Source organism: Harpia harpyja, chromosome Z, assembly GCF_026419915.1.
Source record: "Harpia harpyja isolate bHarHar1 chromosome Z, bHarHar1 primary haplotype, whole genome shotgun sequence".
NCBI lineage: Eukaryota > Metazoa > Chordata > Aves > Accipitriformes > Accipitridae > Harpia > Harpia harpyja.
The window spans coordinates 106,010,782-106,038,723 of record NC_068969.1 but is presented as its reverse complement, the minus strand read 5'-3'; the positions used below and the strand labels follow the sequence as shown (position 1 = coordinate 106,038,723).

At 42.3% G+C, this 27,942-nt stretch overlaps 1 protein-coding gene across 13 annotated transcripts in view; it reads left to right on the top strand.

Moving 5' to 3' along the window:
* UNC13B (unc-13 homolog B) overlaps positions 1-27,942 on the top strand; it is a 223,055-nt gene that overhangs the window by 175,128 nt on the left and 19,985 nt on the right. For 7 of the 13 annotated variants that reach the window (XM_052776337.1, XM_052776339.1, XM_052776338.1 and 4 more), the window contains 8 exons: positions 4,452-4,578; positions 10,634-10,730; positions 11,529-11,672; positions 11,811-11,888; positions 12,889-12,966; positions 20,051-20,139; positions 23,332-23,484; positions 25,424-25,547. In XM_052776337.1, the coding sequence (XP_052632297.1) occupies positions 4,452-4,578; positions 10,634-10,730; positions 11,529-11,672; positions 11,811-11,888; positions 12,889-12,966; positions 20,051-20,139; positions 23,332-23,484; positions 25,424-25,547 (890 nt within the window). Of the gene's footprint in view, positions 1-1,750; positions 1,793-4,451; positions 4,579-10,633; positions 10,731-11,528; positions 11,673-11,810; positions 11,889-12,888; positions 12,967-13,535; positions 13,572-20,050; positions 20,140-23,331; positions 23,485-25,423; positions 25,548-27,942 lie in introns of all 13 variants that reach the window. The other 6 variants (XM_052776327.1, XM_052776333.1, XM_052776329.1 and 3 more) reach the window with 3 other exon arrangements.

Sequence of the window (27,942 nt, the reverse complement as noted above, 5' to 3'; positions counted from 1 at the left end):
TATGCAGTGTGGAAGAGAGTTGGGAGGCTCAGGTGGGAGATGGCTTTTCTGAGCTGGAGAGCAGTGCCTGGCTGTATGAGTCGTTCTCCTTTTTCCCTACAGGTGGCAGCTAACCATGCCTCTCCCAGCTGGAGCTTACCCCCGTCTGCATTATGCAGCCTGTGCAGGGCAATATAAATCCTAATTTGTACCTCGAATACAGTACTTAGGGACTTCAGAGCCAGAAGTCTTGCTAGCCTGTGGATGCTGCAGCATGTGTTCTTTGGGGACCTTCTGAAGAGTTAGATTGCTAATGTGTAAAAAGTTCAAGTTGTAAAAATGAAACACCTATTTTCTATTTAAAATATGTTCAGCCACTGGTAGCAATAGTCACGGCAGCTGTGTGTTTGACTGCTGGAAGGGAAGTGCATTGCAGACCTGTCTTATGCCTTCAGCTCCCCTAAGGAGACTCAGCTTTTGAGACACAGCAGAAGCTCCAGGATTTACCCTGCTTGTTTTGTTTTCTCTCTCCCCCAAAGCAGTGACAGCTCAGGGCACCATGAATAGCACATCTGGCCCTTCCCTCCTTGCTGGCGAAGGCAATACAGGACAAGGCATTGAGAAGTGTCCCTTGTTCCCCATAAACCCAAGAGTAAAACAGATCAGATAGACATGTCGTGTGGCCCAGGCTTGGCTGGCAAGATTATGCTACCCTGGAGTCACTGTAGTGTGTAGAGGATGATTTTCCAAGTCATACAGTTAGCTTCACCTCTCTGACCCAGAAAGCACAAACACCCTGAGCAAAGGGGGCTTCTGCTCTTCCTTTACTGGGAAGACATTAAAAGACAGTAATAGAAAGTCAGTGTCAACCTTTACAACAACATTTCATCTTATTTTGGACACATCAGCATTAGGAGAGTTGCAAATTGGAAGCATCTGTGATAGGAAGAGAGAGTGAGTAGACTTTGAGGGCAGGATTGAAATAAATCATTCTGCTGCATTCTCATTTCTAATAAGGGGAGGGGGATCAGATGCATACACAGATGCCGGCTGTCTAAAGTGTTAACACTTCAACAGCCTCAGTACCTATTAGAGTTTTTTTGCAGAAATTTGGCATTATTTGCTAGAAATTAACCTATGGAAAGTAGGCTGACAATCAAGAAAAAAAGTGCACGGATTAAGGATGTGGTGGAAGTCCTGTTCTCTGCCTGAAAAATAGACCTGGACATGACATTAGAAAGTGTGCTGCTAGGAAGCAGTTCCCTATTAATGCCTTAATAATATGGCCTCAGTGACCCTAAAAGCTCTTCTCCAGAGGAGACTGCTTGCAGATGAAATCTGCTGAGGAAATGTGAGAGACTTACAGAACTCTGTGGTCTTTTCAGGATAAAGCACAGCAGTTGCTGCAAAATACCTGTGCACTCTTCTGCTGTTGCTGCCGCTAAGCTCTTTAAAAACCAGCAGGTTATAAAGCAGAACAGAAATGTGCTAAGACTGACGGCTCCCATACTCTTCACTTTATTTTTTTCTAAAATGGGTTTTCAAAGTATACCTCTGGCTGATGTGTTTCCATGTCACCTTCAAGTGCTCTTAAACCATTTCCCTTTACAGAGAAAGCAGCTGATCAAAACTGTGCAGGGTCCATTGAAGGGGGGAAGGCAGATGGTATGAACTGTTGGGGATGAAGGGGTTTGGGGGCTTTGTTGGCTTTCTTTGTCCTCCAGCATGTTTGAGCTGTTATAGTTCACTTTTGTCTTTTCTTTGTCAAAAGCCCCACCTTTCTTTCGCATACGTAAAGTCCTCTTTTATGGTGGTAAGACCTTCTTTCTTTTACTTTCCTGTAGTTTTATCCCCTAGGTGTCAAGCCTCTTCTTTACTGCTTAGATGGCTAGGTAGTCCTACTAGCAGTCCTTGGGCTTACACTTCTGTGGCTGCTTTGCGTCTTCCTCTTCTGCAACTTAGTAGTGTTTTAAATGTCCTAAAAACCAGGAAAAGGCTTAAATTACTTGCTTTTAGTGCACTGCTTAGTTTTGAGGAAATAAATCTGATTTGAGTCCTTTTTACCTCCAATCAGACCTTCCCTCTGCAGGAACAGCGCTTTCCCCATGCAGGAATAGCACCTGAGTGGCAGCACATATCAAAGTTAATGAAGTTATAATTGTCCATTGATTTCCTCACTCTCACAGGGAGCTAAGCGGGCACAGTTATTGCTGTGTTTGTTTCTGGTTTTAGATCTGTGGAGAGAGCTTTGCTTTTTTTTTTTTTTTTTTTTTTTTACAGCTGTTCTTGAGGGAGGTCAGCAGTTCAGACACTGAGTACACTCATACTTCCTTAGTGCTCAAGAAAGATAGTAGATTTATTAAAGTAAAAGAGGAACAGACTTTTCTTGGCACCACTACAAGCAAATTCACTGTGGACCGTAGCGGATCATAGTACATGTGAAATAGTAGCACATATAAAATAATTTGTCCATCGAACCATCACCCCTGGGGACTATGTCTCTCAGATATTGGGCATTTTAATTTCTTTAAAACAAAGGTTGGGTTTCTTTTTTTTGAGATTATATCTGTGTTGATCTGCTACATGTGAATTAGAAGGAAATCTGTATTACAGTGTTACAGAGTTTTGCAAACAACTCACTGAAGTGTTCTACTGCTTAGGAGTTCACAAGGCTTATGGAATAATTATGCATGAAAAGTTCTTTGGGTTTTGTGTTTTCAGTTGGATAATTCATAATTTATTTGGCCTTACTTCTTGTGCATGTTGTTGAAGCTTCAAGAGAGATGTTTAAGTTTCTTAATGTTTTGAAATAGCTGCAAGAAGTCACATTTACGTGCAAATAGATGATGATATTGTAAGATAATCTTGTCTGTCAGGTAACTGGACTAGAAGGCTGGGGCCATTTTACATCATTAAGACATATCTTCTGCTGATGAGTATCTGTAGCATGTATTGCTCGTGTGTGCATGTATCTACCAAGTTACTGGATACATGTGCTAAAGTCTTAGATTAAAGCCATTCAAAGCTAAGAGAAAGACTTCCACTTTTTAACATAGTTGGATCCTGTCTACATGTCAGGAGTGATGCCATTGGAAAGTTACATCAATAATGAGGTAACCACATAAAAGGTAGGAAGACGAGTCTAAAGTCAAATTTGGGGAAAAAAACCCTGACTCTAAGCCAAAATCATGTCTCAGTCTCATATCTCACACTGTAGTCATGGACTAGCAGCTTGCTGTGATGCTAGAGCGAACAAAGGCGGCCGGCACAAAGCGTATTCATGCTGTTGAAGCTTGGCAGAAGAAAGAGATGGATATGGACAGGTGGCACTAGGGAGCAGCGGTGCAGAATTGGTCAGCTGATAATTCAGGATTGCAGCACAGGCAAAAGCCAGCTGCGGAGTCCTCTTAGCATCATGAAAAAGGAATTAATTTTATTCTTTTCAAGGAGGATTTTGAAGTAGAGCAGTACAGCAGAAGGAGCTGCCTGTGTAAGCCCATGCGGGGTGGCTTGGGAGAAGGTACTGAGATGCTTTTGGGAGAACTTAACAAGTAGTTTAAGAATGGGGATTGTGGGCTGGTCAGAGGTGGGACTCAACTGCTGCAAGCCGGTAGCATAGACATAGGCTGTGAAAGGCCTTGAGAGCAAAGGCATGGAACATACATCTCTTGTGAGAGAGAAAGGGGAGCAGTGGTCTAGGGAGATGATCTCTGCAGAAACATAGGTCTGAGTATGGCAAGTGCTTTAGCAGCATAGATGTGTGGGAAGGGTTGTGTTGTGGAGGCATGTGCGTTATACAGGGAAGAACTGCATTGTCCTGACATAGGCTGGGTACAAAAACATAACAAGATGTGGCAGGAGGAAGAGGCTCAGCAGCAGGTAGATATGTACGGGTTGCTTCAGTGGACTGTGCTCAGGAAGGCAATACAAGTAAGAAAACAGTTGCCTTCTGAAAAAGAAGTGTCATGAATTTTTCCAAACTGGGGATCAGGGAAGGCTCTAGCTCCTGTGTAACTCGTTTGAACTTGCTTGTGACACTTTAAGAACTTGATGCTTTCCACTCTTGTCTCTTAGGGGATGTAGTGTAACATGTTGGTATTGCCTTTGTTTATATCCAAGAATGAACAGATTTGCTCTTCTTGATTTGTTTCCTGCAAAGATGAAATCTGGACTGTCATGTTAAATGGAAAGGCCGTAAGAGATTGCTCTATTTTTATTTCTTTGACCAAAAAATCTTTAACAAGTGGAAGTATTAATTGGAGCTACAGAAATAAATTGCAGAGCCCCAACAGTCAACCACCAAGAACCCCTGCCTGCTGCCAGAATCCTGTGTCATGAAGATTTTGTGGCACTATAGGTGCTTCATCCTCAAAACCACTGCATACTGCAGACATGCTTTATAAGACCCTGCTGTGCCTGATGCGGTGACAGTGGTAAATTCAGACCTAACTGCTTTTTTTCCTTCCTTACAGAGCATGAGAAACACAGACTGTGTAAAAGTGCAGACTATATGAATTTACACTTCAAAGTGAAGTGGCTGTACAATGAATATGTTCGTGATCTGCCTGCCTTCAAGGGAAAAGTGCCTGAATATCCAGCGTGAGTGTGTTATGTCTCCTATAGTAAATCCCCACTGTCTGTCTCCTTGTGTTACCTTGAGGGTAGTCATTTGGTTCTCCTGTGGCTGCCTTCATGATACACTATTCTTCACTCCTGATTTTCTGTGTTTATGTGCATGATTCTATGTTTGTCCCCCCTGGTGTTCTGTGCCACTGTCCCTGACACAATTCAATCCCTTATTGTACAGTATCTCCCAAGATCTCAAAAGCTTTAACAATGGCATAGACAGTCTTTAAGCCACTTTATGCCTGCAGCGTGGGCTTCGGTCAATTCTTGAACAGGAGACTTCTGGATGTATGCTTACATTCTTGTGTTAAGAGATACAGCTTTATCTGTTTGTATGTTTGTGTATGAATGTAATATGTATACACACACAGCATGATTTGTAAGTAAAGATAATGTTTTCTTTTTTTTAGTAAGACCAGGTTGTTTAGTTAGAAAAATCAGATAAGCTGTTGCTCTTAAGCTCTAAGCAATTGTTCGCAACTTTTATTTAACTTTAAAAGAGCAGCAGTGGATTTCAGACCTGAAGAAGGTTTATGAGCCCCAAAAGTTGTCTGAGCAACCTGGAGAGAATACTGTAGCTGGAGTCCCACACTTGGTGTAAGGCAAGAGCAGGTGTGTTGTTTCTGACCAGTGTTTAACTGGTTTTCAGAACCTTTCAGTGATGGTTGCTCCACATCTCCTTCAAGCAGCTTTTTTTCCTGTGCTTCACTGTTACCCCTCCATTGGGGTCTGGGGGTTTAACACACTCCCTTTTTTCCCCCGCCAAATATTTCTTGCTTCACTTTGAACTTGTTCTATCCTGTCCTACCAGCCTGGGCATGGAGAACAAATTGTTCCTGTTTTACAAGAGTAAAATGCTTTTCTCATGCCCCTTCCCAGTCTGGTTCCCGTTTGTTTCCAGCTTTCCTTGGAAGTGAGGTTTACTCATCTCTCTCGAGCTGGTCTGTGTCTGTGCATACAACACCCAGATTTAAATACTGATGTTTCATCTAGACGTTGCCTGGCATTGCCTTTCAGGCAGTTCTGCTGCTCTCACGTGCTGGGTTGATAGGAGCCTTTTGTTTTTTTTTTTCTTCAGTGGTATTGTTGACTAGTGATGCTTCCAGTGGGCCACAGGCCAGCTCCCAGGCACCCTCAACAGAGCGTCCCACCTAGCTGTTCTTCCCATCTGGTATATGACTGTTCACTGCTCTCTAAATGCAGCACTTTGCACTTGCCCCTCCTGAAAAAAACATCTTGGCTTGGACTGTTTCCAGTTTGGCATTTTGAATTCGCTTCCCATCCTGTGGTGCACACAGTCCCTCAAGCCTGGTGCTAGCTGCATACTAATAAGACTTGAGGCAGTTGGTGTAATTGCTTAGCTTGGGCTATGGGTCTTGCTTAAGAAATCAGGTCAGTGAGAGGCATTAACTCAGTGAATAGGGTGCTGGAGCAACAGTCTCAGAAGTCCCGTTCTCTTTGCTGTGCCCCTGAGGCTGTGTCTCTGAGTCAGTGCAGTCTCGGGCAAGCCATCAGATTTTCTTAATCTCTCATCCTGTGTAATCAGGATAATGATGCTCAGTTTCATTCTGCAGTCTTCTGCAGGCTGTTCTGCTCTGCTGACCTTTGTGGTAGAGCTTCAGTGCTCATGTACCTTTGCAGCTGCTGGCTTTGTTGCCTCACTTGTATTTAGTACAATAGCTACATTGTCAGACACAGGTGATGTTTATTTCAACCATAACCCTCACCTGTCATGAAACATCCCCTTGGTATCAATTACAGCAATGTGCTCTTGTCCTTTGATTTGCTTCATCACAAGTATTTTTAGTCTTGAAGCTTCCTTAACCAAAGGAGTCCACGCATCAGGTTTGCACATCAGTAAACTCTTTAGATGAAACTAAATTGCTGCTGTCCAGAGAACAGCTCAGTTGTCTGTCTACTCGACAGACAAGAGGCTATCCACAAACTTGCTTTTCATGTTGAAACAATGAGGAACCATGTTTCTGATAGCCTTGAGATATGATTGAATAAAGTGAAGTCTCCAAAGTATTAGAGCTGACGTTTTTATACTGCCCTTATTTTCTGAAATTCAGCAGCAGTTTCTGAAACTGAAGTAGCAACATAGCTGGAAGTGGATCTTCAAAATTTCCTTTCTTCACTTTTTAGCTGCCAGCTAAAAGCTGTGAAGTGTCAGTTTCCGAAAACCCCTAGCTTTTTCGATGTATAAATAAATGTTCTATGTTTTGTTTTAATACTGATGTTAGCATGCAGCTAGTATTGTAGCTTTACTGGAGACTACCTCCTCTCTGGTAGGGGAAGGCATTCCTTCCTTTGAAATCCTGTCTTATTCTTCTGGCTCAGTGCATCAAACATAGTATTTATTCTTTTAGTCTTTGAAACCCTGCCTGCCTTCTTGCCTCTGCCCTTCCCAAGGCCCACAGGATGTTCCTTGGGTACCCACATGCATCAACACAGCAAACGAACAAGATTAATTCACCTGTAAAGTCTGAGACCACAGGAGCGAGGCTCATCGCCAAGCTGAAATTGCAGTCTTTTGTGTTACATTACTGTTGTGCAACCAAGAGAGGTAAACTTTCATTTAGTCACAAAGCACCACTCCCTTTCCTGGCAGGCAGGATTGAGGCATATTCTGTGCAAACCTCGTTTGGAGAGGTTGTCTGTGCCATCTTGAGTCAGGCTGTGCTGACCCCTGCAAGCATAGAATGTCTCTGAAGCAGCACCGTGAGCCTCTGCCTTGTGTGCTGGTGCATGAGACATTACGGTGTTTGCTTCTAGATCAGTAATTGAAGCAGACAAGGAAGAAGATATTTGCCATATAACCACATTTTGAAGCTATTTCTGCATGAAATCAGATTATTTTTATTAGTTTCTGTGCTAGATAATTTTGAATATCGTTTTGGATACGTTGCCTTCATAGTGCCTAGAGTGCCCCGTCACTTGCTCAGCAGCCCAAGACCTGAGAGTAAAACACTGTAAGGGGTATTTGGCCTAAGGTGACTCTAGGTTTGTGTTACAGCTCAAAGCACATTTTGGTCCTGAATGTGCCCAGCGACTGGAAGTATTTATAGATGATTTGTATCTCTTGTGTTTTCCTGCCAGCCAATAAAGGACAAAGTTGAGGCTGGCTTCACAAATGTAGTTACAGAATTTCCTGACCTAAGTGGTTCACTTTGCACTTAAACATTTGTATTAAACCTCTTTTGGGAGGTGATGCTTTTTTTATTGGGAGGGGGAGCAAACACACCACCACCACCAGCAACTACTCAGCATTACATTTTTGCCTTGCCACCTTTGTTTAGACAATTTGGTAAGACAGTGAAATACCTACCCGCTTGATTTTGTGTATCAACTTATGGTAGCCATAAAAATGGGCAATGATTGTTCTCAACAGTGAATGGCCCTTTCTTATGAATGTGGTGCAATAACTAAGGTTGAACGATAATCAGGAAGTTGCTCTACTCAGATTGAAAATTGTGGCTTCTGGCACAAACACGTAATCCTCCTTGTACATGGACCTATGATATGTGAAGCAGTCAGCAACTTGCAGCCTGGGAACTGTGAAACAGGTGGAAGATGTGTAGTTGCTTCCTTGTAAACTGCCTGAGTTCTTTTCTAAGGATTGAGCTGTTGCTATAAAATACGCTGTTGTAGTTTAAAACAAAATGTTGAAAGCTCAAGAAACTTGCAGCAGACTCCAAAATATGCTGACTTGTAGGAACCTGAAGTGCCATTCAAAAGGAATTTTTCCAGAATACAGGAAGTCCATATGTCTGTGACAATGTTCCACTGTTGCTGCCTATATTAAATAGGGCTGCACAGACAGGTTGCTGTTGGCATTTAACACTGCGTCAGTTACAATTTCCAATATTAGCAATATATTTCAAAGTGTAGAGAGTATTTAAGGCTATCTAGTGTGCTCTGTCTGTGAATTTGCTCTTGATCTCCCTCTCATGTCTGGCACATGCTTTCATGTTCTTTGCAAACTTAGCCCATAATTAGCACAATGTCTATGAGCACAGCTGCCTGTTTAGAGGAGGCTGTACTCTGTGAAGCTCATGTAATAATCTTTTGTATGGACTGAAATCACACATGGGCACTTTTTTCCTTTATTTCTGAATGCTGTTTAGTAATATTTGAAATTAAGACTTACTTCAGCTGTGGTTTGTTGGCACTTACACACAACAAATCCTAGACAGATATTTAAATAAACATGTAAGTGCTATGTTGTTGCTTAAACAGACACACCCTCCCCGCGTTTTGTACTATGTGAATATGTCCCACAGAGCAGAGAACAGAAGGATGACCAGCTGTAAGAACCCATCACTGAAGCCGCTTCTCACCTTGCCTATTTGGCCAAGGTGGGATTGTGCAGAAGCCTTTTGTTCAGTGTAGGAGGTGGCTCCAGACACCACCTCATGTAAGGCAACTCCTTGAGATACAGCAGTGGCTGTTTCAGCCACTGTTTCAGCAGAATCTTGGATTCTGCTCTACCATTTAGCTTATCCTCCTAAGTGAGGAGAAGGAACAGAGACAAACTTTGCTGTCCTGCCTCTAGTACCTGCCTGTTTTGGGGACTTGACTACATGTTGTGGTTTAACTCCAGCTGGCGACTAAGCACCAAGCAGCTGCTCGCTCACCCCTTTCCCCCACCTCTGGTGGGACGGGGAGGAGAATTGGAAAAAAGTAAAACTCGTGGGTTGACATAAGAACAGTTTAACGAAAATAAAAAAAAATAATAATAGTAGTAATGAAAAGGAAAATAACAAAAAAAGAGAAATGAAACCCAAGAAAAACCAAGTGATGCACAATGCAGTTGCTCACCGCCTGCTGACCAATGCCCAGCCAGTCTGCAAGCAGCGACCCGCCCCTCCCAGCCAACTGCCCCCAGTTTATATACTGAGCATGATGTCATATGGTATGGAATATTCCTTTGGCTAGTACAGGTCAGCTGTCCTGGCCATGCTCCCTCCCAGCTTCTTGCGCCCCTCCTTACTGGCAGAACATGGGAAACTGAAAAATCCTTGACTTAGTGTAAGCACTACTTAGCAACAACTAAAACATCAGTATGTTATCAACATTATTCTCACAGTAAATCCAAAACACAGCACTGTACCAGCTACTGGGATGAAAATTAACTCTGTCCCAGCTGACACCAGGACACCATGCTCCAAAGCTATTGGTCCAACACTTAACATGAACTAAGTCTGTGCTTCTTTAAAAGAAAACAGTGGCGAACTGCATACAGGGCTGGCCAGTTTCCTGCAAGACCTAGCAGATGTGCTGTGCTATCACCAGAAGTTAATCTTACCCAAGCATCTTCACAGTGAGATCAGCAGCCCATAGAAATGTTCTGTGAGAGAGGGTGTTCTAGAGAAGGCTTGGGGAAAGGGAGAGCAGGATTAAAGTGGAGAAAACTAGCCTTGATTCTCCCTCCTAGGACTCCAGAAATACGTCTGTATCTGCAGATAAAGTGGCTGAAGGCCCCTGCAAAACAGGTGCTTCTTTTCCTCCCTTTATACTCATTTGCAGCTTTCATGTGAAATATGGTACACCCAAATGGGCAGCAGGATAGTGTGCTGTCTCTCTTGGCATGCAGACAGAGTGTGTTTGGAGGTGTCCTTTGTCCTGTCCAGCACATGGGTGAAAGCGGAAGACAAAGTGCTCTGAGATGATGCAAAGTTAAAGGTGATGCTCAAGGGGGAAAACCAAGATGCTCAAGGGAAGGTACCAAGGAAAAGGAAAGACGGGAGGAGGACAAAATCAGCTCAGGACCAACAGTCTGCAGAGTCTGGGCTAGGCTGTGTTCTGCTGTTTGAGCCCAAGTGATGGTACACGCCCTGCTCACCAGTGGCTTGTGTACAGGTAGGAGTATTTTGGGGAACTTCGGCTGCACACACAGATAACAGCATTCAGACGTCTAACAGTGGCAAGCTTTCACAAGGCTTGCTGAAACAGCAGCACTGTCTGAGTCAGGTTGGGGCGCTCTGTTTCTTGCTGTAACTTGCTGTCTTTCCTGTCCCCCCTGCAGGTGGTTTGAGCAGTTTGTGATGCAGTGGCTGGATGAAAATGAAGATGTTTCCTTAGAATTCCTGCATGGTGCTCTGGAGAGAGATAAAAAAGATGGGGTATGTAGGTCACTGTGAGTGGAGGACTTGGCGCTATATCCTTCGGTACCCAGAACCAAACAACACTAAATTCAGCTGTCATGCAAATGGAGGATGCAGCCCTTTTTGCTTGCTAAACAACTGGGATACTCATTTAGTTTAGGACTTTTCTCTACAGGTCACAGAGGGCTGTTAAATAGCAAGGTGCATATCATTCATTTATGTCTGTTCTGTTCTGCTGCTGTTAATCTGTCAGCCAGTGGCTTGGTACTCTCTCATCTCTCTGTGTTTGTGAGAGGTAATTGAAATATAAGGCACTTTGCATGTACTTCATCATGCAGTGAAAATGTGACCTTAATCCACTGACAGAGTAATCTTATTCTTAATTTGCTGAGTATTCCCGGTGGAGAGCAAGAGCCTTCCCATTTGTCCAGTGACTGTTGGTGCTGTAGTCTGTGATGCTAATGTAAGCATTCTCTTTAATAACTAAATTTTAAGAAAATCTAAAAAAAGCTCTTTGCTCTCTCCTTTCCTCATTAACTGATATGCAAGCTGTGCATTTTATTAAGGGTCCCAGCATCATGCTACATTTCCTTGGTGCTTGTTGTGGTATAGTTGGTGAAGGACAGTAAACTTATAACCCAACAGAATTGGCTATTTAGCTCCTCTGGGCATTTTGGAGAGCTTTTGACTAATGCTGGGGAAGATGTAGGTTTTGGTAACGTTGTCCTGCCTCCAGTGTGGCAGATGATGGAGACATGAAATGGGCGTGTTTCAGATCTTTCCATTTGAGAGTGACTCTTTGTACTTCTGTTTTAGTTCCAGCAAACATCCGAGCATGCTCTGTTCTCTTGCTCAGTGGTAGATGTCTTCACCCAGCTCAATCAGAGCTTTGAGATCATTAAGAAGCTTGAGTGCCCAGACCCTGTCATTGTGGCTCATTATAATAGGAGGTTTGCTAAGGTAATGTCCTCAACATCCAGCTGTTTATCTTTTCCTTAGTGGGATGCAAAACAGTATGATGTTTCTTTCGTTTTATTTCCTGGAGTTCTCCTGCAGTGATAGAGGACAAGTAACAGTGCTCACATGTTGTCTTTGCAGACTATTGGGAAAGTGCTGATGCAGTATGCTGACATCCTCTCCAAGAGCTTTGAGTCCTACTGTTCCAAGGAGAAACTGGTGAGTCATGCTGAGCTTCTCTTCTGCCCTGAGGAATCACATAATTGTCCTGATGAAACCGAGTTGCTCACATTGCACCTGACCATGTTGGTGGAGTAAATATCTTCAGTATTGTTTTTATCATCATTTGTGTGCTTTTGCAGATTGAATTCTGGCTTGGCTGTAGAATAAAACTAGGTCCTGAAGTTGATCTGTGGGGTTTGGAGGCTGTCAGGTCCCCTTGAAATTAACTTCCACTCTGCCAGTCTGTGTGTCACAGAGGTGATTAAAAAACAGTTTAAAATGGGCACAGATTGGTCTGTAGATCTGGTGCTTAGCAGCACTCTTGGTTTACAGTTGTCTCCATCTAATTATCTTGCTGTTTAATCCTGAATTCAGTAAAATTCTACATATTAAATAAAACAGGGCCTTACATTTTTGAACCCTGGGTCTGTCCCATGCTGGTTTTGCTATCACCCACACCTGTATTGGGGATGCAACTGCAGAGGGAAGAGTCTATTGCTCAGGCTGCCCTTGAGTGTTGCTCTCGGGCTTGGCCTGGCAGGACCCGCATGTGTCTCTGAATGCAGATTTGGCTAGCAGTTCCCCTTCTCATCTGGGATGTACACCATTCACAGTAGTACATTGCAGCATTAAGAGACTGAAGGTGACACAGCTTGCACTCTTGCAGGGCATGGCAGGAGCTGCAGAGAGTTGGGCCTTGTCCTGAGACTGATTTCTTGTCAGGTTGTTCTCTGTTTGTGATAGAGCTGAGGAGAAAAATACAACAGCAGAGATATCCTGATCTGGGGATTCTATAACTGGCCATTCCATTTCAAGCTGGACTAAAAATGACTTTTCTCTTTTACATTTGAGTGCTGAAATCTGTGCATGCCCTACCTCCTGTTTGACCCTCAGATCTGCTGGTACTTGGGGAAGGGTGTTGAGGCACAGACTCTACCAGTGGTGAAAATGTGTTGGCATCCTGAGCAGTAACAGGCACCTGCTTTTGTCCCTTCAGCCCTGCATCCTGATGAATAACATCCAACAACTGAGGGTGCAGCTAGAGAAGATGTTTGAAGCCATGGGTGGTAAAGAGGTAAGAGCACTAAGGGACTGAGTATTACTCAGTTCTACTGCACTGTTACTAGGTTATTTGCATCATACTGGTTCTTGAAGACTGCAGTCATAAGGAGAGCCCCATGACACCTGGCACTGTAATAAGTGTGAGGGGACAGCCATGCCTGAAGCCTTTTCAACTAAATTTATCATAAGATGCAGGAGTGAATGTTTTGAAGCACAGAATAGCATGGAGAAGGAAATAAAAGGTTACATACTGTGCTCACGTGGGCTGGATGTGGGCATGGCTGGTAGTTTCACAACTCTGAAGAAAGACAGATAGGTCTGAGAACTGTTGACATCGAACCGTTTTATGTGGCATATAAATGTGGGACAGTACCTTTGGAACTATATGTCCAATATCTAATATATTGCAGACATGCAAATAAAGAGTTCTGTACTTACGCTTTGTTGCATACTCAGACGTGTCCATTTGTTCTGTGATGGCCATTTTTACAGAAATAAGGTTTTCCTCCCTCATATCACCATTTCTGTTCTGATATAATCCATGTATCTTTTTTTTCTCTTCTTTTTTCATTGCTTTTCAAGATTCGGGAAGATGAAGAAAAGGCTGCTGATGCTGATGTTAGGAAAAAATTATTTTCAAAGCCTAAGTGCATTTTCTTTGGTTGTGTTGTGGTAGAGCCTGTGCTATGACCTGTATGCCAAGAGGAAAGTCAGCTTTGCTAATGGGCAGCTCAGTTCTTGCCTGTATTGCTGTTTCAAATCTTTCTTGTGCACAGTGGCAGAGTTCTATGAAGTGGCAAAAATCTCAACAAATAGATTTACACCACGAGGCAAGGAAAACTGCTGTCGTTATTTCGCATGTGATCTCAACAATCCTAATTTCTGAACCCTACATCAAGAACTAACATTATATGCTCCTAGCTGTAATAGCAGTGGTAGCTAAATGCTGATTTTTCAGGAAAAAATAAACTTGTGATGAAATATTTGTGAAGTGGTTTATAAAGTTTTAATCCATGTGCACCATTTAAATGCATTTAAATGGATTTAATCCATTTAAAACCTTCCTCAGGAGGTGTAAGTAAGGCAGAACAGAGGTAATGAATCCACTATTTCCCCTGTACTGTGGAATCAAAAGAAGAATAGGGGAGAGAAACCCAGACTGTGAGCAATAAAACATACAGGAAGAAATGTGGCAAACACGCTAGGAAGCTGGGTTTTGGAAGTGATTTTTTTCTTTTCTTTTCAAATGCTGCTTGTTCACTTCATTAGGCTGCCGCTGATCACCAGAAATAAATTGTGTTGTGTTAGGTGCCTGCATTATTTGCTATCCCCAGGGGTTTCCCTCTGGGTAACTATGTAGTACTTTGCTTCTTGACTTGAAACCTGCCAGGTCCTCTGTTTTGCTAGAGTAAACAAGGTCTTGTCCTACTCTTGAGTAGTCCTTTTTCTGATACAGGTTGAACCTGACCAGAGAGTAACAATTGGTGAGACAACAGCTTTGAAAATAGAATGTGTAGACAAGCATGCTGCTGGAAATGCATCTATGGGTTTTATCTTCTTCAGGAAGGGCAGTTCTTACTTTCTGTGACAGATTTGATTTATATTCATCTATACATCACACAGTAGCTTGCACAAAAGTAAGCATTATCCTGACTGCTCTACCCAAAAAGGAACTGCTTCCTTGGGGGAGTAAGAAAGTAGCATAGCGGTATGTCCTGGTTGTCTTGAACTGTTCACCTTTTTGTGTTCTCAAAGTTGGTGTTGAGGACTAGGTACCAAATATTCCATTGTTCCTGTGGCAGGTATGTTAGACATACCATGCGTGAAGCCAGACCTTGGGGATTGGTTTCAGTTAATGGGTGCTTTGGCTTCATCTGCTTCTGATTCACAGATCCATCTCCATCTACAGCTGTAGCTATATATCACTGCACAACTCTGAAAAGCTTTGAAATACTGCTGCTACCTAGTGCTCTTTGCCAGTGGGTCCAAAACACACTCGTATAGAAATCCATATCACTTACTCCCTTTTGCAGCAAGGGAAACGAAGGGACAGGGCTCACCCATAGTCACCCTGCAGTGTAATGGCATTAACATGGAACAGAAGTGCTTGCCCACTACTATTTCTTGAGATTGGGCTTCTTGATATAGTGCCTTCTTTTAGTATTTTTTTCCCTCAAATGAGGAATTGTACCTTTGCCCCCACTTCTCTTATTCTTTTTCCAACTGTAGTATTCAGAAGGCACAAAATGGCAAAAATTGCCCAGCATCTCTGGGTTTATTGTGTTGACATCATGTGGTCTGTGAACATTACTAGTCAGAAACAATAAGGACAGCAGCAGAGCTTTGAGAGAGCTCTTTGTGGAGGGATTCTCTTGGGTCTGTGCTTGAGATCTCAAGGCAGTTATATATATTTGCACACATACATATACACACAGGCACACACAGAAAGAAGTATCTTAAATGATTTTTAGGATTTATAATTAATACTTTTATTTCCTTTCTGAGCTGTGTTGATTTCACAGGATCAAAACAGCTTCACTCTGGCTCAGTAGCATTCTCAGATATTCCTGAAGCATGTTTTGGAAAGGCAGCATTTATGGAGTGGCAGGTAGCATTAAAAGCATAATGAACAGTGGAATAGGGCGGTGAGTCGTGGATGGAAATTGGGTACATGAATACCTTTTGAAACCTTTGATTCCTCTGAATCATCACCGATACACCCACAGAAAGGAGATTGTAGTTGAGCTCAGTGCTAAAGCAGGCTCTATAGATTCATTGCTAGTGTTTGCCTGAACTTGGCCCCATTTATTTAATTATTCATCCATTATCTTATAAAAACTAATGTAACCTGCATTTTTTACCCATCTCTGCAGTTTTCCTGCAAACTTCAGCCTGCTCTGTGTGCTGTCCCTGACACCAGAATAAGCCTTTCTCATTTCGCTCAAGAGAGATGGTTTTCTGCAGTCCATTATTTTGCTTAGCTTTTCATGAGTTATGAACTCATGGCACAAAGGTGCTGTACCGCATTGCCCACTGCTGGAGTCTAGAAGTGCTGTGGAAGCCTAGTTTAAAACATTTCTGCACATTTTTTTTTAATCCAAAGTCAAGCATGTGAGGTGAGTGTCAGAGGGAAGCACTGCTTAGGGAACCCAAAGAATTAGCTGCTGAGTAGCAGCAGATTGTCATCATACAATTTTCATGCCTTCAGTTTCAAGCTATTCTGTATAATTAATGCTTCAGGAAACTCTCCTCTTAATGCTCAGCCAAGTTAGTCCACATTTTAAATCCTAAATTAGCCACCTGAATAACAAATTGCAGGACAGCTTAGAAACAGCCAAGACTTGATAGGAATGTTCTCAAAGCATTTGCAGTATCTACTGATGGCTCCTCTTTAGCATCCTATGTGCCATAGCTAGTGCCACCCTAGTATTTGAGAAGCTGGCAGATGTTGTTTGGATTCAGTACTCCAGGTTCATTACTTTTGAATCCTATAGGAAAGTGGGGAGATGCATGAAAATTCAGTGTGAGTCCCTAAAAGGAGGTTGGGTCTGACTCTGAAGAGAGGAGCTCCCAGGGGCTAGTGGAAGGAGGCAGAACAAAAATCAGCAACTTCAAGCTAGAGCCAGATGAACTCTATAACTTGCATAAAGCTAAAATAGGATAGAAGGGCAAAATTCTCTAGCTGCTGATATGTCATATCAGACCTGATGATTTCACAGGTTCTCTGGCTTTAAGATGTGAATTAACATCTTCAACCTTCTAGAAGGCAAGAGCTATGTTTCTCCAGCTACAGAGGAGCCTTCCAGTTCTGGTTGCTCATGCTTCACCAGTGTGTGTAGAAACCAAAGAAGAACTAATGACATCTCTTGGAAAACTTGCAAAGTTCACAGCAAATTCTTAAACTCGTGGTTTCCATTTCATCCATGAGAGAAGCAGGAGAAGGACAATCTAAAGTGAAGTTCATAACGCTATGCTGTAAATGCCATCATTCAGATTAGCAGAGAACTTGAGGTTCCAGCCCTGAATGTGCTTGGATGAGACTTCGAGGCCCAGATTCTCTAAGTGCCAAGACCCAAATCTTTGCAGGAAATTAACAGGGCCCTGCTTTCTTCCCTGAAATTTAAATATGGGGTTACCACTTCCCACTTTGCATGCACGTCAGTTTTCTGTATTGCACATTTAGTCTTAACCAAGGAACTGTGTCCATGCCAGCCATTACTTCCACTGGAATTGCAGCACTTGCTCAGAGATCAGAAGCCACCTCACTGTGGGTACTGTACCGTGTTTTGCACAGAGAACTTTTCATTAGCTTTCTTCCTCTGAATCATCTCCAATACACCCACAGAATGGAGATCATAAGCCTGCTGAGCTCCAGCTTCTGACAGAAATGGTCTGGACGTGACATATGGCAGTGACCCAACTGCCTAATACTGCTTTCTGCGTTACTCTACCAGCCAGATTTATCATGCAGTCCAAGTAGCATTTCCTGCTGTCAGTGATAGATGATATGCTTAGAATTCATTGGCTGAGCAGCAACAGCAAAACTTACACTGTTTCATATGAGTGCTGTTATCATTCCTTCACCATATTGGCAAATAATAGTTTGCAGTTACACCACATGCTACAGGGACTTTGTAAGTAATGTGTGATTTATACATGTGAAACAGTAGTACACACCTACCGGCACCTTCCTAGTGTACTTAAATCCCAGTCAGGTAATTCCCCCAAATTTGCTTTCAAGCCAAGGCATGCCAATACCTAAGCATTAATGATTAGTAATGTGTTATGTGGACTACTCCTTCCATAGTAGCAGTTGCTCAGAAGACAACAGCCTTTCTAGGATGACAGAGGAGTTGATGGATACTGAACCAGAATGCTTCCCACCAGGGTTTGGCTTCCTGAGGGTGTGGCTGGACAAAGTTAAATCTGGGCAGCTGTCTTGCCAGTTGCACCGAGAGAGCTGTGAGCTGATGTTCTTTCTGGAGGAGAGTTCCTTGCCACAGATAATGGAGCTCATCCCCTTGGCAAAGCATTGCTCCAGCTTATTGGTCCCTTCTTGCAGTACAGGGCTGGCAATCAGCCTTTCTTCTGCTCCCAAGAAGGTCAGTTTGCAATCAAAAAGTACAATAGCAAGGAGAAGCTTAGAGGTGGTTGGTGAGCTCTTCACCTCACAGTAACACAAGTCATTAATTGTATGGTTCATGAACCAGGGCAATAAGTTGTTGATGCTGACCTCAGACATCCTCTGGACTTGTAACACATGCATCTGGTAGCTTATAAAGAAGTAGAAGTAAATAGTGAGGAATAAGTGTCTTGTGCCAAATTCTTCTGGCTTTTTTTCTTTTTTTTAACGTGGAAAAGCAGTTACTTGAAATGTTTTGTTGAATCATGAACTGGTCATGCCTCAAATCTAACAGAAGTGGCCAAAATCAGAGAACTGTTCGGTGCCATTAATTGTAGATAGCAAACCAGACAGCTTGTGACTCGTTGCCCCTTTACAGTAGAAGGGAAGGATGATGTAAGGGCAAGACAAACCACCACCAATAGATGCTGGTTTTGTTTTGTTACCTACAAGCTTGGCTAGAATGACTGCTGATTGGCATGACATTAGCTTCCTTCTGCCTTTGTAGAGTAAGGGAGTTGTAAAGGTAATAGAAATACAAATTAACTTTAATAAAGGAAAAATAATCAGAGCTAGCAATACCTGAAGCTATAAGCCTTAAGTAAGCATCATTTGCTTGGGGTTTTTTTTAATTATTTTAAAAGCTGTGATCCAGGAGTTTCATTAGCACAGGTTCAAATGCATAATGGTGTCAGCTTTCTGTGCCATCTTACAACAGGAAAGTGAACTGATCAGATTCCAAATCCCCTAAGGCTTGGCTTTCTCTGACAGATGCTGAGGAATCTGAAGAGGGCTTCAGCATTGAATATAGAAGTGGGAACTCCGGTCATGCTCAAATCCTGTATAGCTGCATGCATGGATATACCATAAAAATCTAAACTGATTTTTAACCACTGTACCGGCCTCTGGCTCATCATGTTTGTAAATAGATGCTCTGCCTTAGAGGCAAAGGCTGAAGCCCTGAATGCCAAATGCAAACATTTCTGGAAGGTTTTTGTTTTGCAAGCAGCTTGCCTGCCTGCATGTAAAGGCAAATCTGTTTTACAAGTTACTTTTTCAGAGCAAATAATCCCAAAGTATTCAACATGTGTTGTTATGTATACACATAGATAGGTTGCTCAGAAGTGGCTCTTTCCAGGCTGGAGGGATGACTACAGTTGGAATACAGGGTACTGTATTCACAATGTGAAAACAGGTGGCATTGGGCTAATGGAGCAAGCACTTTTTTACAGAACATGCCAAGGTGTCAGCAGCATCCATGTGGTGCTTGGGGCACTTTTTTTTATTTGTTTTGTGAAGTCTTCTCTGAACATTTGTATACAAAAAGCTGTCTGGCTCCATGTGAGAGTAGAGCTACTTGTGCTCAATACCCATAGCTGGGATTATGCTTTCCAAAAGTGATCAGTGCACAACAGTTCTTGCCGTGATACTGTGGCCAGATTTTCAAAATAGCTGGGGTCCAGTCTTCTGAGAGCAGTAGCTGGGTTAATCTTAAGTTTGAATACTTGACAGCAGGGTGGAAGGTGAAATAGCATCTTTCAAGACCATGCATGGAGAAATGCACAAGTAAATAACATCCAGTCTGAAAAGCCCTGTCTCCTTCTAGACTTAGAGGGGTGAAGTGACCCGTGAGACAAAGGTAATGCACAGTGCTTGATGATTTCTCAGCCTGCTTACTCTGTTGGCCACAGGGAGTTCACATTCACTTTCTTGCTCAACCTTACAAATATCAGGAATGGTATCAAAGGGTATTGGAGCCTGGGGAAACCACTTGCTGCTGTTTAGGCAAATAACTGTTGATTTCACAGCTTCTGTAACAGCAGCAGGCAGAGAAGGAGAGCATCCTAGCTGGCAAGAGACCAGCAGTCACAGTTCACCTGCTTATTAAGAGTAGCCTCAACAGTGAGGAAGAGCACTGTGAAGGACCGCAGACTGCCCTTTGAGTTCAAGCTAAGTGCTCTTCTTTCATCCACAGTTGGATGCAGAAGCAAGTGACCATCTCAAAGAGCTCCAGGTGAAGCTGAACAATGTTTTGGATGAGCTGAGTGCTGTGTTTGGTAACAGGTGAGTATAAGGAGGTCCCTGTCCTTGCAGCATTCCTTTCTTTTCTCTAATCTCTTTCAGTCAGGCTAAGAAGAGAAAAGAAACTTGTGTCAACTGCATTATATTTTTCTTTTTGTCATAAATTCATGGTCTTTCAAATACTGAGACTATCTAAAGAAGTGAGAAATGTTTTTGAAGTCTCTCTTTTCTATATTGCTCTGCTTAGAAATGTAACATGGAGATCTCTCAACTGTGAAATGTATTTGAATTACATGGAGTGATTTTTTTCTGTAAGTAGTGCTTGCCGGTAGCAGAATTGCCTGCTCCTTCATTGCTCGGAAAGCAGTTTCCAGCTTAGCATTTATGAAGCAACATTCATGTTTAAACGTTCTGATCTAAATGTATGAAACAGCTGACTGATTTCTAGTTGTTAAATTAATATTGGAATAAAAAGGCAACAGGTTTAGAATTTGAGATTGACTTTTTCTAATGCTACAGTGAGTGGTGTTTTCTAATGTTTCAAGGGGAGGAGCTCTTTAAAGTATTGCCAGAGTAATTGATGGCAATTAAGTTTTATTGCAAATCGTGTTACCATTTACCTGAGGATAAAAATGTGCTCGATTTCATAATAATTTTGTAGTGAACCATAAAAGATGTCAATTAAGCAAAATCTAGAACTACAGGGCTCCCAACTGATCTTCGAAAACAGCCACTTCTCATGATAAACCCCATTCATTTCATGTTGTGCTTTATAACAAGATTAATGCAGGCATGAACTGTAGTATAGCTGAAACATGGGCAAGGGTAATAAAGCAAATTGTACCAACTTGGCCTCCTACAGTCTACAGATTTGCAGTACTTATGACCAAAACATTATGGTGGAATTTGTCAGCGACTGTTTGGATTTCAGCACACAGAGCTAAGTGGGGAGATAAACGAGGAGATCCCCTTGCCAGTAATGGATGCTATATAGCAAGAAATGGAGAGGTTCAAACTGTAACTGAATTGCATCGATAAGGTTCATAATTAGGTGGAGGATGAGTGAGAAATCATAATTAGGGGGTGAATTTTGTTATCTGAAACCTGTCTCCATGGTGTCACTGCTATAAGACAATTAGGGTACAATCTTGACATTTGCAAATATGATTTAAAGAGATTTTTCAGTATCAGCATACATACCAGGGAGTGTTTTAGAGAGATGTGCCAGCAAGAGATTTAGCAAGTCAGACAGCTCGGATGCTTTGCTCATTCCTTGACAGTAATAGGGAATGAAAAGCAGAGCTGCAGTTTACTGTATAAGCAGGATCTTCTAAAGGATGTAAATGTGGGAGGTAAGACAGACATCCACAATATTCTGTGCAGAGTCTGTAAACAGTTGTTCCTACAACACTCTGCACACCTGACACTGCAGATCTTAACTTTTCTTCATCTATGTGAGATAACTGTGCCTGCTGGGAAAGCAGCACACATCCGAGAGCCTCAGCACCTTTGTGCTGAGAGAGGATTATGTTTGGACACAGAAGTGTTTTCTGCTTTAAAGGATACCATAGAGAAAAGGAGTCTTGAAAGGGTTTATACTTCACGCAAGGCTAGCTGCTGTTTTGTTCTTGGAGGCTGTAGGAGTGAAGGAAGGAATTCCTGCAGGAATTATGGAGCAGGAGGCCCTGTCTGACAGCATAGGGGAGGCTGTCTTTTAACTTGCTGCTGCCAAGGGCTACTGTTAAGCTGTACATCTGCACAAACTTCACTTTCAGGTGAACCTGTTCCCACAGTAACTAATATATGATTTTTCATAATTGGTGACAATTCTGCCTGTATTAATTTTTATCTTTTAAGGGATTCTGTTATTTTTCATACCCTGGCTGGGGGTTTACAGCATCTTGAAGCAGGGTCCTGCAGCTGATGGGAGGATTGTGAGGTGAGATTAGCCTGTAACAGTACAGGGATTGTCAGCAGTACACGAAATTCTTTGTACTGTTTTGTTTGATGTGACTTATGTCTCTGGTTAAGCTGTCATTGTAGCCACAACTGACTGCTGCAAGCCACTCTCTGCTAGGGACGGGGAATGTGGAAGTGGAAGCTGCATGGAAAGACAGCTCTGAAATTGCTCTTTGGAACTGCCCTAGTGAGAGTCAGGCTAGAAGTGAGGAAGAGGGACCATGAGGCTGGAGGTGGCAATGCAGGAGAGGAGAGAGATGATGAGGTGGAGATGGAAGGTGAGAGCCACAGGGCAGAGGGGTTCTATGCTGGCACCCAACCCACAGATGTCCTAAGTGGCTCACACAGCTGAAGTTCCACTTGTGCAGATATAAAGCAGACTTCCAAACCTGTGTACCTGCTCTTAAATCTCTACCCTAGCTCCTAGCACTGACTTGTTTTCCTGGTTTCAAAGCTCTGTGCTGTTAGTGGATAGCTAAATGTCACTTGTAAAAACTGTTGTTAGTAACTGTTCTTTTAAATGTCAAAGCATTTTCCTTTATTCATTGAATTGATATGTTGACAGCTCTGCTGATCTATTCATCATTTTTAACCATTGTATTATTTCATTTTGAACCTCCTTTTAGCAATAAGAGATGGAAAAGTAACTGTGCTTTAATGCCTTGCATGTCACGTCATTGCAGTGACACTGTTTGTTGCACAGCTGAGCCCCACATCCCATTTTGACACTTCGATATAGCATGGACGGTATGGCAGTGGACTGGTTTCAGTTGGTGTCTGCCTTCAGGCTCTCTCTATTATTTTAAAGACTTAGCTTACGATGGGTCATAACCGGATTACTGCCGATGGACTCCTGGGTGCTCAGAGTTGTGCATGCATTGTGCCACTGCTCCATACAATAACCCAATCTCTGTGGTGTAACACCCTGTGTAGAAAGCAAAGATACAGCAGCGTGCTTTGAGCTAAGAATAACAGCGTTTCTTGAAATCAGGAAAGGATCATTTATTTTTGCAAGCTGAATGAAAAAACTCCTCTCAAATGTGATTGTGTCTCATGTTCAGAGGTGGTAGGCTGTCTGTGGATGATGGGCATAAGGAAGTGGGTAGCATACCCCTTGGTAGCAAATACAGTAAGGAAATGAGCAGCAAATCTCAGGAAGGACCAAGCATGTAATTGAGTGCATTGTTTATGGACTTGCAGTATTTTACCTTATGTACTAGACCTGAGATTTCTGCCACTGATATTCTTGTTTTTGCCTCTCTCCTATCTGCTCAGCTTTCAGACTCGTATTGATGAGTGTGTCAAGCAAATGTCTGATATCCTCTGTCAAGTGAAAGGGACAGGAAATGTTGCTGCTAATGCCAGAAACACAGTTGCACAAGATGCAGATAATGTCCTGAGGCCATTGATGGATTTCCTGGATGGAAAGTAAGGGAGTGTTCAAATATATGTTACATACACAGTACATCGGATTGGGAACATGATGGGGAAGGCAAAATAGCTCCATATTCTGGATTGTTCTTGAGATGTTCAGCCTCCAAATTTTCAGGAAGAATTAAGGTCTTTTTTTCCCATCTCTGTCTGCATCTCAAGCCATGAGTCACCTTTTCAGCCTTCATTCAGGGCCAGAGCACACTCTCAATTCTCCTTTCTCCCTCTGGCAGTTATAGCAGTCAGCAAAACACACTGCTGATCAGGTAGTGGGAAAGACTGAAATTCTAAATTTACTAGCTACATTTTTTTTCCTATACAAATTGTACTGTAGCTAATTAGCAAACGTATTCCAAACCACATTTACATACTTGATACATATACTACTCAGTATCCCAGTCATGTTAAGCGTGTGTGTTCTAGACACACCTGGTGCTGTTCTGACTAGAAAATAAGTTTCTGAACTATGTGATGTACACAAGCTTGATCCATTGCTTTAATTAACTGTTGCCATTAACACCATGCAGCATGATTCAGCTGTACAGGGACTTTTTGTGGCTAACTGCACATAATTCTCATCAGCTAAGCCTTGAACTATAAAGAGGAATAGTTTTTAATCATTGTAGAAGTTAAACTTCTTGCTGATGCACAGCAGTTCTTTATTTTGAAAGAGGTGGCCAGCAATTTTCATAATAAATGCTGCAAGGGATGTGAAGCTTTATAAGTTTAAAATATAGCTTCTTTTGTTGCTCTTTGTATTGATTGTCCCATCTTTCTTTTGGGTCACCATGTAGTAAGTGACTCTCTGCAGCAATCATTACCTCTAGAAGTCTTCTCATTTGAGCATTTTCCATGCTTGCCTTCATGAATGCTGAAAAGCCACCTTCCTTTGTGTCACTGGGAGCTTGGTATGCTATGGGCTTTTCATCCAGCTGTGGAGCAAGGAATTTTGATTATGATAATCTTAGCCTGGATTATTTTCTTTCCTCCTTTACGGAAGGAGAGTCTTTTTCAATGCTTCCTGCATCCTACTCACATCAGTCTTGTCCCTGTTCAGTTTTGTTCATATACTGTCTAACCAGCTGTGGGAAGAAGGGAAACCTGGGAGATGTTACACAATGTAGAAGAGTCAGCTATTGCCTGTGCACTGCTACTGGCTGCAGTGTTCCTGTTTTGTAGCTCTCCCAGTGTGACCAGTAAATGCTGAAGTCCAACAATCATTTTGAAGAAGAATCTAACATTTCTTGGCCTTTTTGGTAGCCTGTACAATAATAAAGGAGGACAAACTAGGGAGATAAAGCAGAACTTCTTTATGTAAAAGCAGATAAACATATGGCAGGTGATTGGTGGTGAATGCAATTTCAACAAAATACAGAGAAGGAGTCCCAGAAATGCTTTGAGGTGGTTATAGAGGTGGAAGAATTAGAGACTTCAGCAGCAATCAGAGGGTGTGCAGGAATTTCTGCATAACAGTCTGGGAATTATTAATCTAGATATTCAACAAAAAGCATTATAATAACCCCTTGAAGTTTAAAACCTATTATTCTGTATTTGTTTGTAATTTTTTTCTATATACTCTGGAAACCTGATACATCAGGAAGTATCTTCTTAAAGGGAACCAGTTCAATGGTACCTGCTCTTATTTGGACTATTCCCAACCACCATAATTTAGTGATACCATCTGTAATCCCCAGGTCAATAAATAGAAATGATTGAGATCAGACATGTCAATAATCCGTTTTGGCCAAACATCTTTAGTGCTAGAACTCCAAGGGTGAAGACAGGCTGTACTTTATGAAAAGGAAAGATTTTTACCCTTAAAGCAATTGTTATGACAAACTGCTTTGGATGGGGCACTGATTCTTCCATGCACACCCCTTTTTTCCTTGCAAACTGCATTCTTTGAACTTACTCAGTTCTTGCTCTCTCCCTGCAGCCTAACACTGTTTGCGACTGTGTGTGAAAAGACAGTGTTGAAACGGGTGCTGAAAGAGCTCTGGAGGGTGGTAATGAATACCATGGAGAAGCTGATTGTGCTGCCTCCTCTTACAGACCATACGGTAAAACATTTTCTCCTTCCTGACTCATAGCAGAAAGTGTTGCCATTGCCTGTGTAACTCATCTCCTCGACCTAATGAGTCATCTGTCCAGGTAAATTTGCCTGCATGTAGCCTGCTTGAGGATGGAAAAATATGTCTGTAACCTAGTAAAATAAGAGAGCAGCTCTATTTATAGTAGGGTTGCAAGATACAGAGCACACTCTAGAAAAAAAACCAATTAAAAATCCATGATCCAAAAGGAGTTGCCATCAAGTGTATCAAATTGCATTGGTTAGGGATTTGCAGTCCCTTAGAGAGAGCTGTGTATGTGGGATTATTGGGCAGTTAGTGTTGTCTTCATGGCATTAGATCAACACCTATAAACGCTTTTGTCTAATTATTGTCATCTGTTAGTCAGGTGTCTCTCTGTATAGACATAGTTAATTTGGGCTTGCTTTTTAATGACACCATCCCCCATTTTACCCCCCAGAAGGCTTTAACATCAGTATGGGCTGGCATGATTTCTGTGTCTGTGATGTTGGGGAGTTGGAGCCACATCCAGATAGTTTGCCTTCAAAGGTAGTCTTTTATATAATTGTTCAGCTGTGTGGACATGCTGGATGAATGTGTGTCATGAACGTAGTGATGTTTTTAACAATGGTAGATTAACTCTTCCCAAATTTTGAGAAACCACAGAAACTGATTAAATGTCAGTCACACATGCCCAGCTGCTCTGGGGGACGATACTCAGTCGGAGGCAGTGTGAAGTTTGGGCTATAACCTCATTATTTGGAGATGATCCAGAGCTACTTTTCATCTCTGTGTTGGAGTAAACTTGCGGTCTGTGGCTAATTCATGCTGATGTATTTTTTTCTCCAGTAGTGAGTCGAACAATAGTGGTTTTCACCATTCAGCAGTTGCCTACGTATTTTGAGTGGACTTCTTGGGTTCAGTGTCTAGAGAAGCGATGCAAACCTGCATCTTGCCCTAGGTGTTTCTTGCTCTGAGAGGGAAGGCCTTTGTCTCTGGCCTTGATGATGACAACTTTAAACAAAACTGCTGAGATGCAGTGTGCTGTCATACTTACTAAGCACAATATTAGCATGAGGCATAACTTCCTAAAGACTGCTTGCTCTGAGCTCAGATTTGGAGTAATCATTTCTGCTTGCCTTTTTTAATTTATAAAGGAGAAAAAAAATCTAAATTTAAGAAGATGAAATTTCTGTCTCTCAGTTGAATTGCTGTAAAAAGCAGTCTTTGGGGATAGGTGCTAAAATCATCATGTAAAAGCAGCATTAACATGACCCCTTCAGAATGGAAGCAGTGAAATCATGGGCCTCGGAGAGAACCAGGGAGGAACTGCTTGAGCTTTATACTTGCTAGTTTTGAATTTTAAAGGCAGAGTAGGAGAGTGATTCAGTGCTTGTATGATAAAGAAGGCAATAACTGTGATCAGCCAGTTCTTCCAACCTGCGGGATGTTGCTATAAGCCATTTTGAGTTTTTTTACAAAGATTTTCTTGTTGCCATCACTTCAGTTTCAAATTGAGAAGCTCTTTCTCTGTAATGAAGCACATCCCCAGTTGTCTGAGATAAAGCAAAATGCTCATAGCTGGATTTTTAGCTGTCTAATCAATTGTATCGTAGTGAGGAGGCTGAACTAGTCCAAACTGGAAAAGAGTTGCTGTTTCAGAAAGGCAGCTGTGAACAATGCAATGATTAAAATGGCCTTGTCTTCAGTCCTTGAACAAGGAACCTGTAGCGAGGCTAGATGGGCTAGAAGGGCAAAGAGCTGCTTTGATGATCCCCTGGGACATATAGTGATTTATTCTGTCACGACCAGATTTTCATGATCCGTAGTAGTGAAGGCTGGCAGGGCAAGGCAATGGAAAACTCAGGGTTGGCAGTGTGGGCAGAAGCAGTACTTTCTCTTTGCTATTCTACTTCTTTGCTATGCACGTCTTATCTAACTTTGCTTTCTTTTTATTTTTTCTTTTGAAAGCACATCAAACTCAGAAATAGCCCCAGGCACTGTAACTCACTTTCCTTCCAGCCCTCAGCAAAGAAAGCCCTAGTGCTCCCTCTCCATGTTTGAAGGACCACTGGATGGGGATTTCCCTCCTAAAACTCCTCTGCAACCCTTCAGAAGTAGGGAATATTCATGGAAGAAAAGCTTCCCTTTTATGGAATATTTTCTCTCCTTTCTGTAAAATTGCTAGAGGTGCAAGAGTGTTTTTTATGGTGGTCATGGAAAGCATACTTGGGTAGAAGGTTCCTGACATGCTGCAGTGTGTCTCACTTGTTGCTTGCATGACCCTGTCACTGCACATTGCTTTAATGCCTGTTAGTCTCCGGACTGATCTATTCCACTTAAATTAGCTCAGCCTGTATTACACAGGGAAGAAAATCTAAGCTCT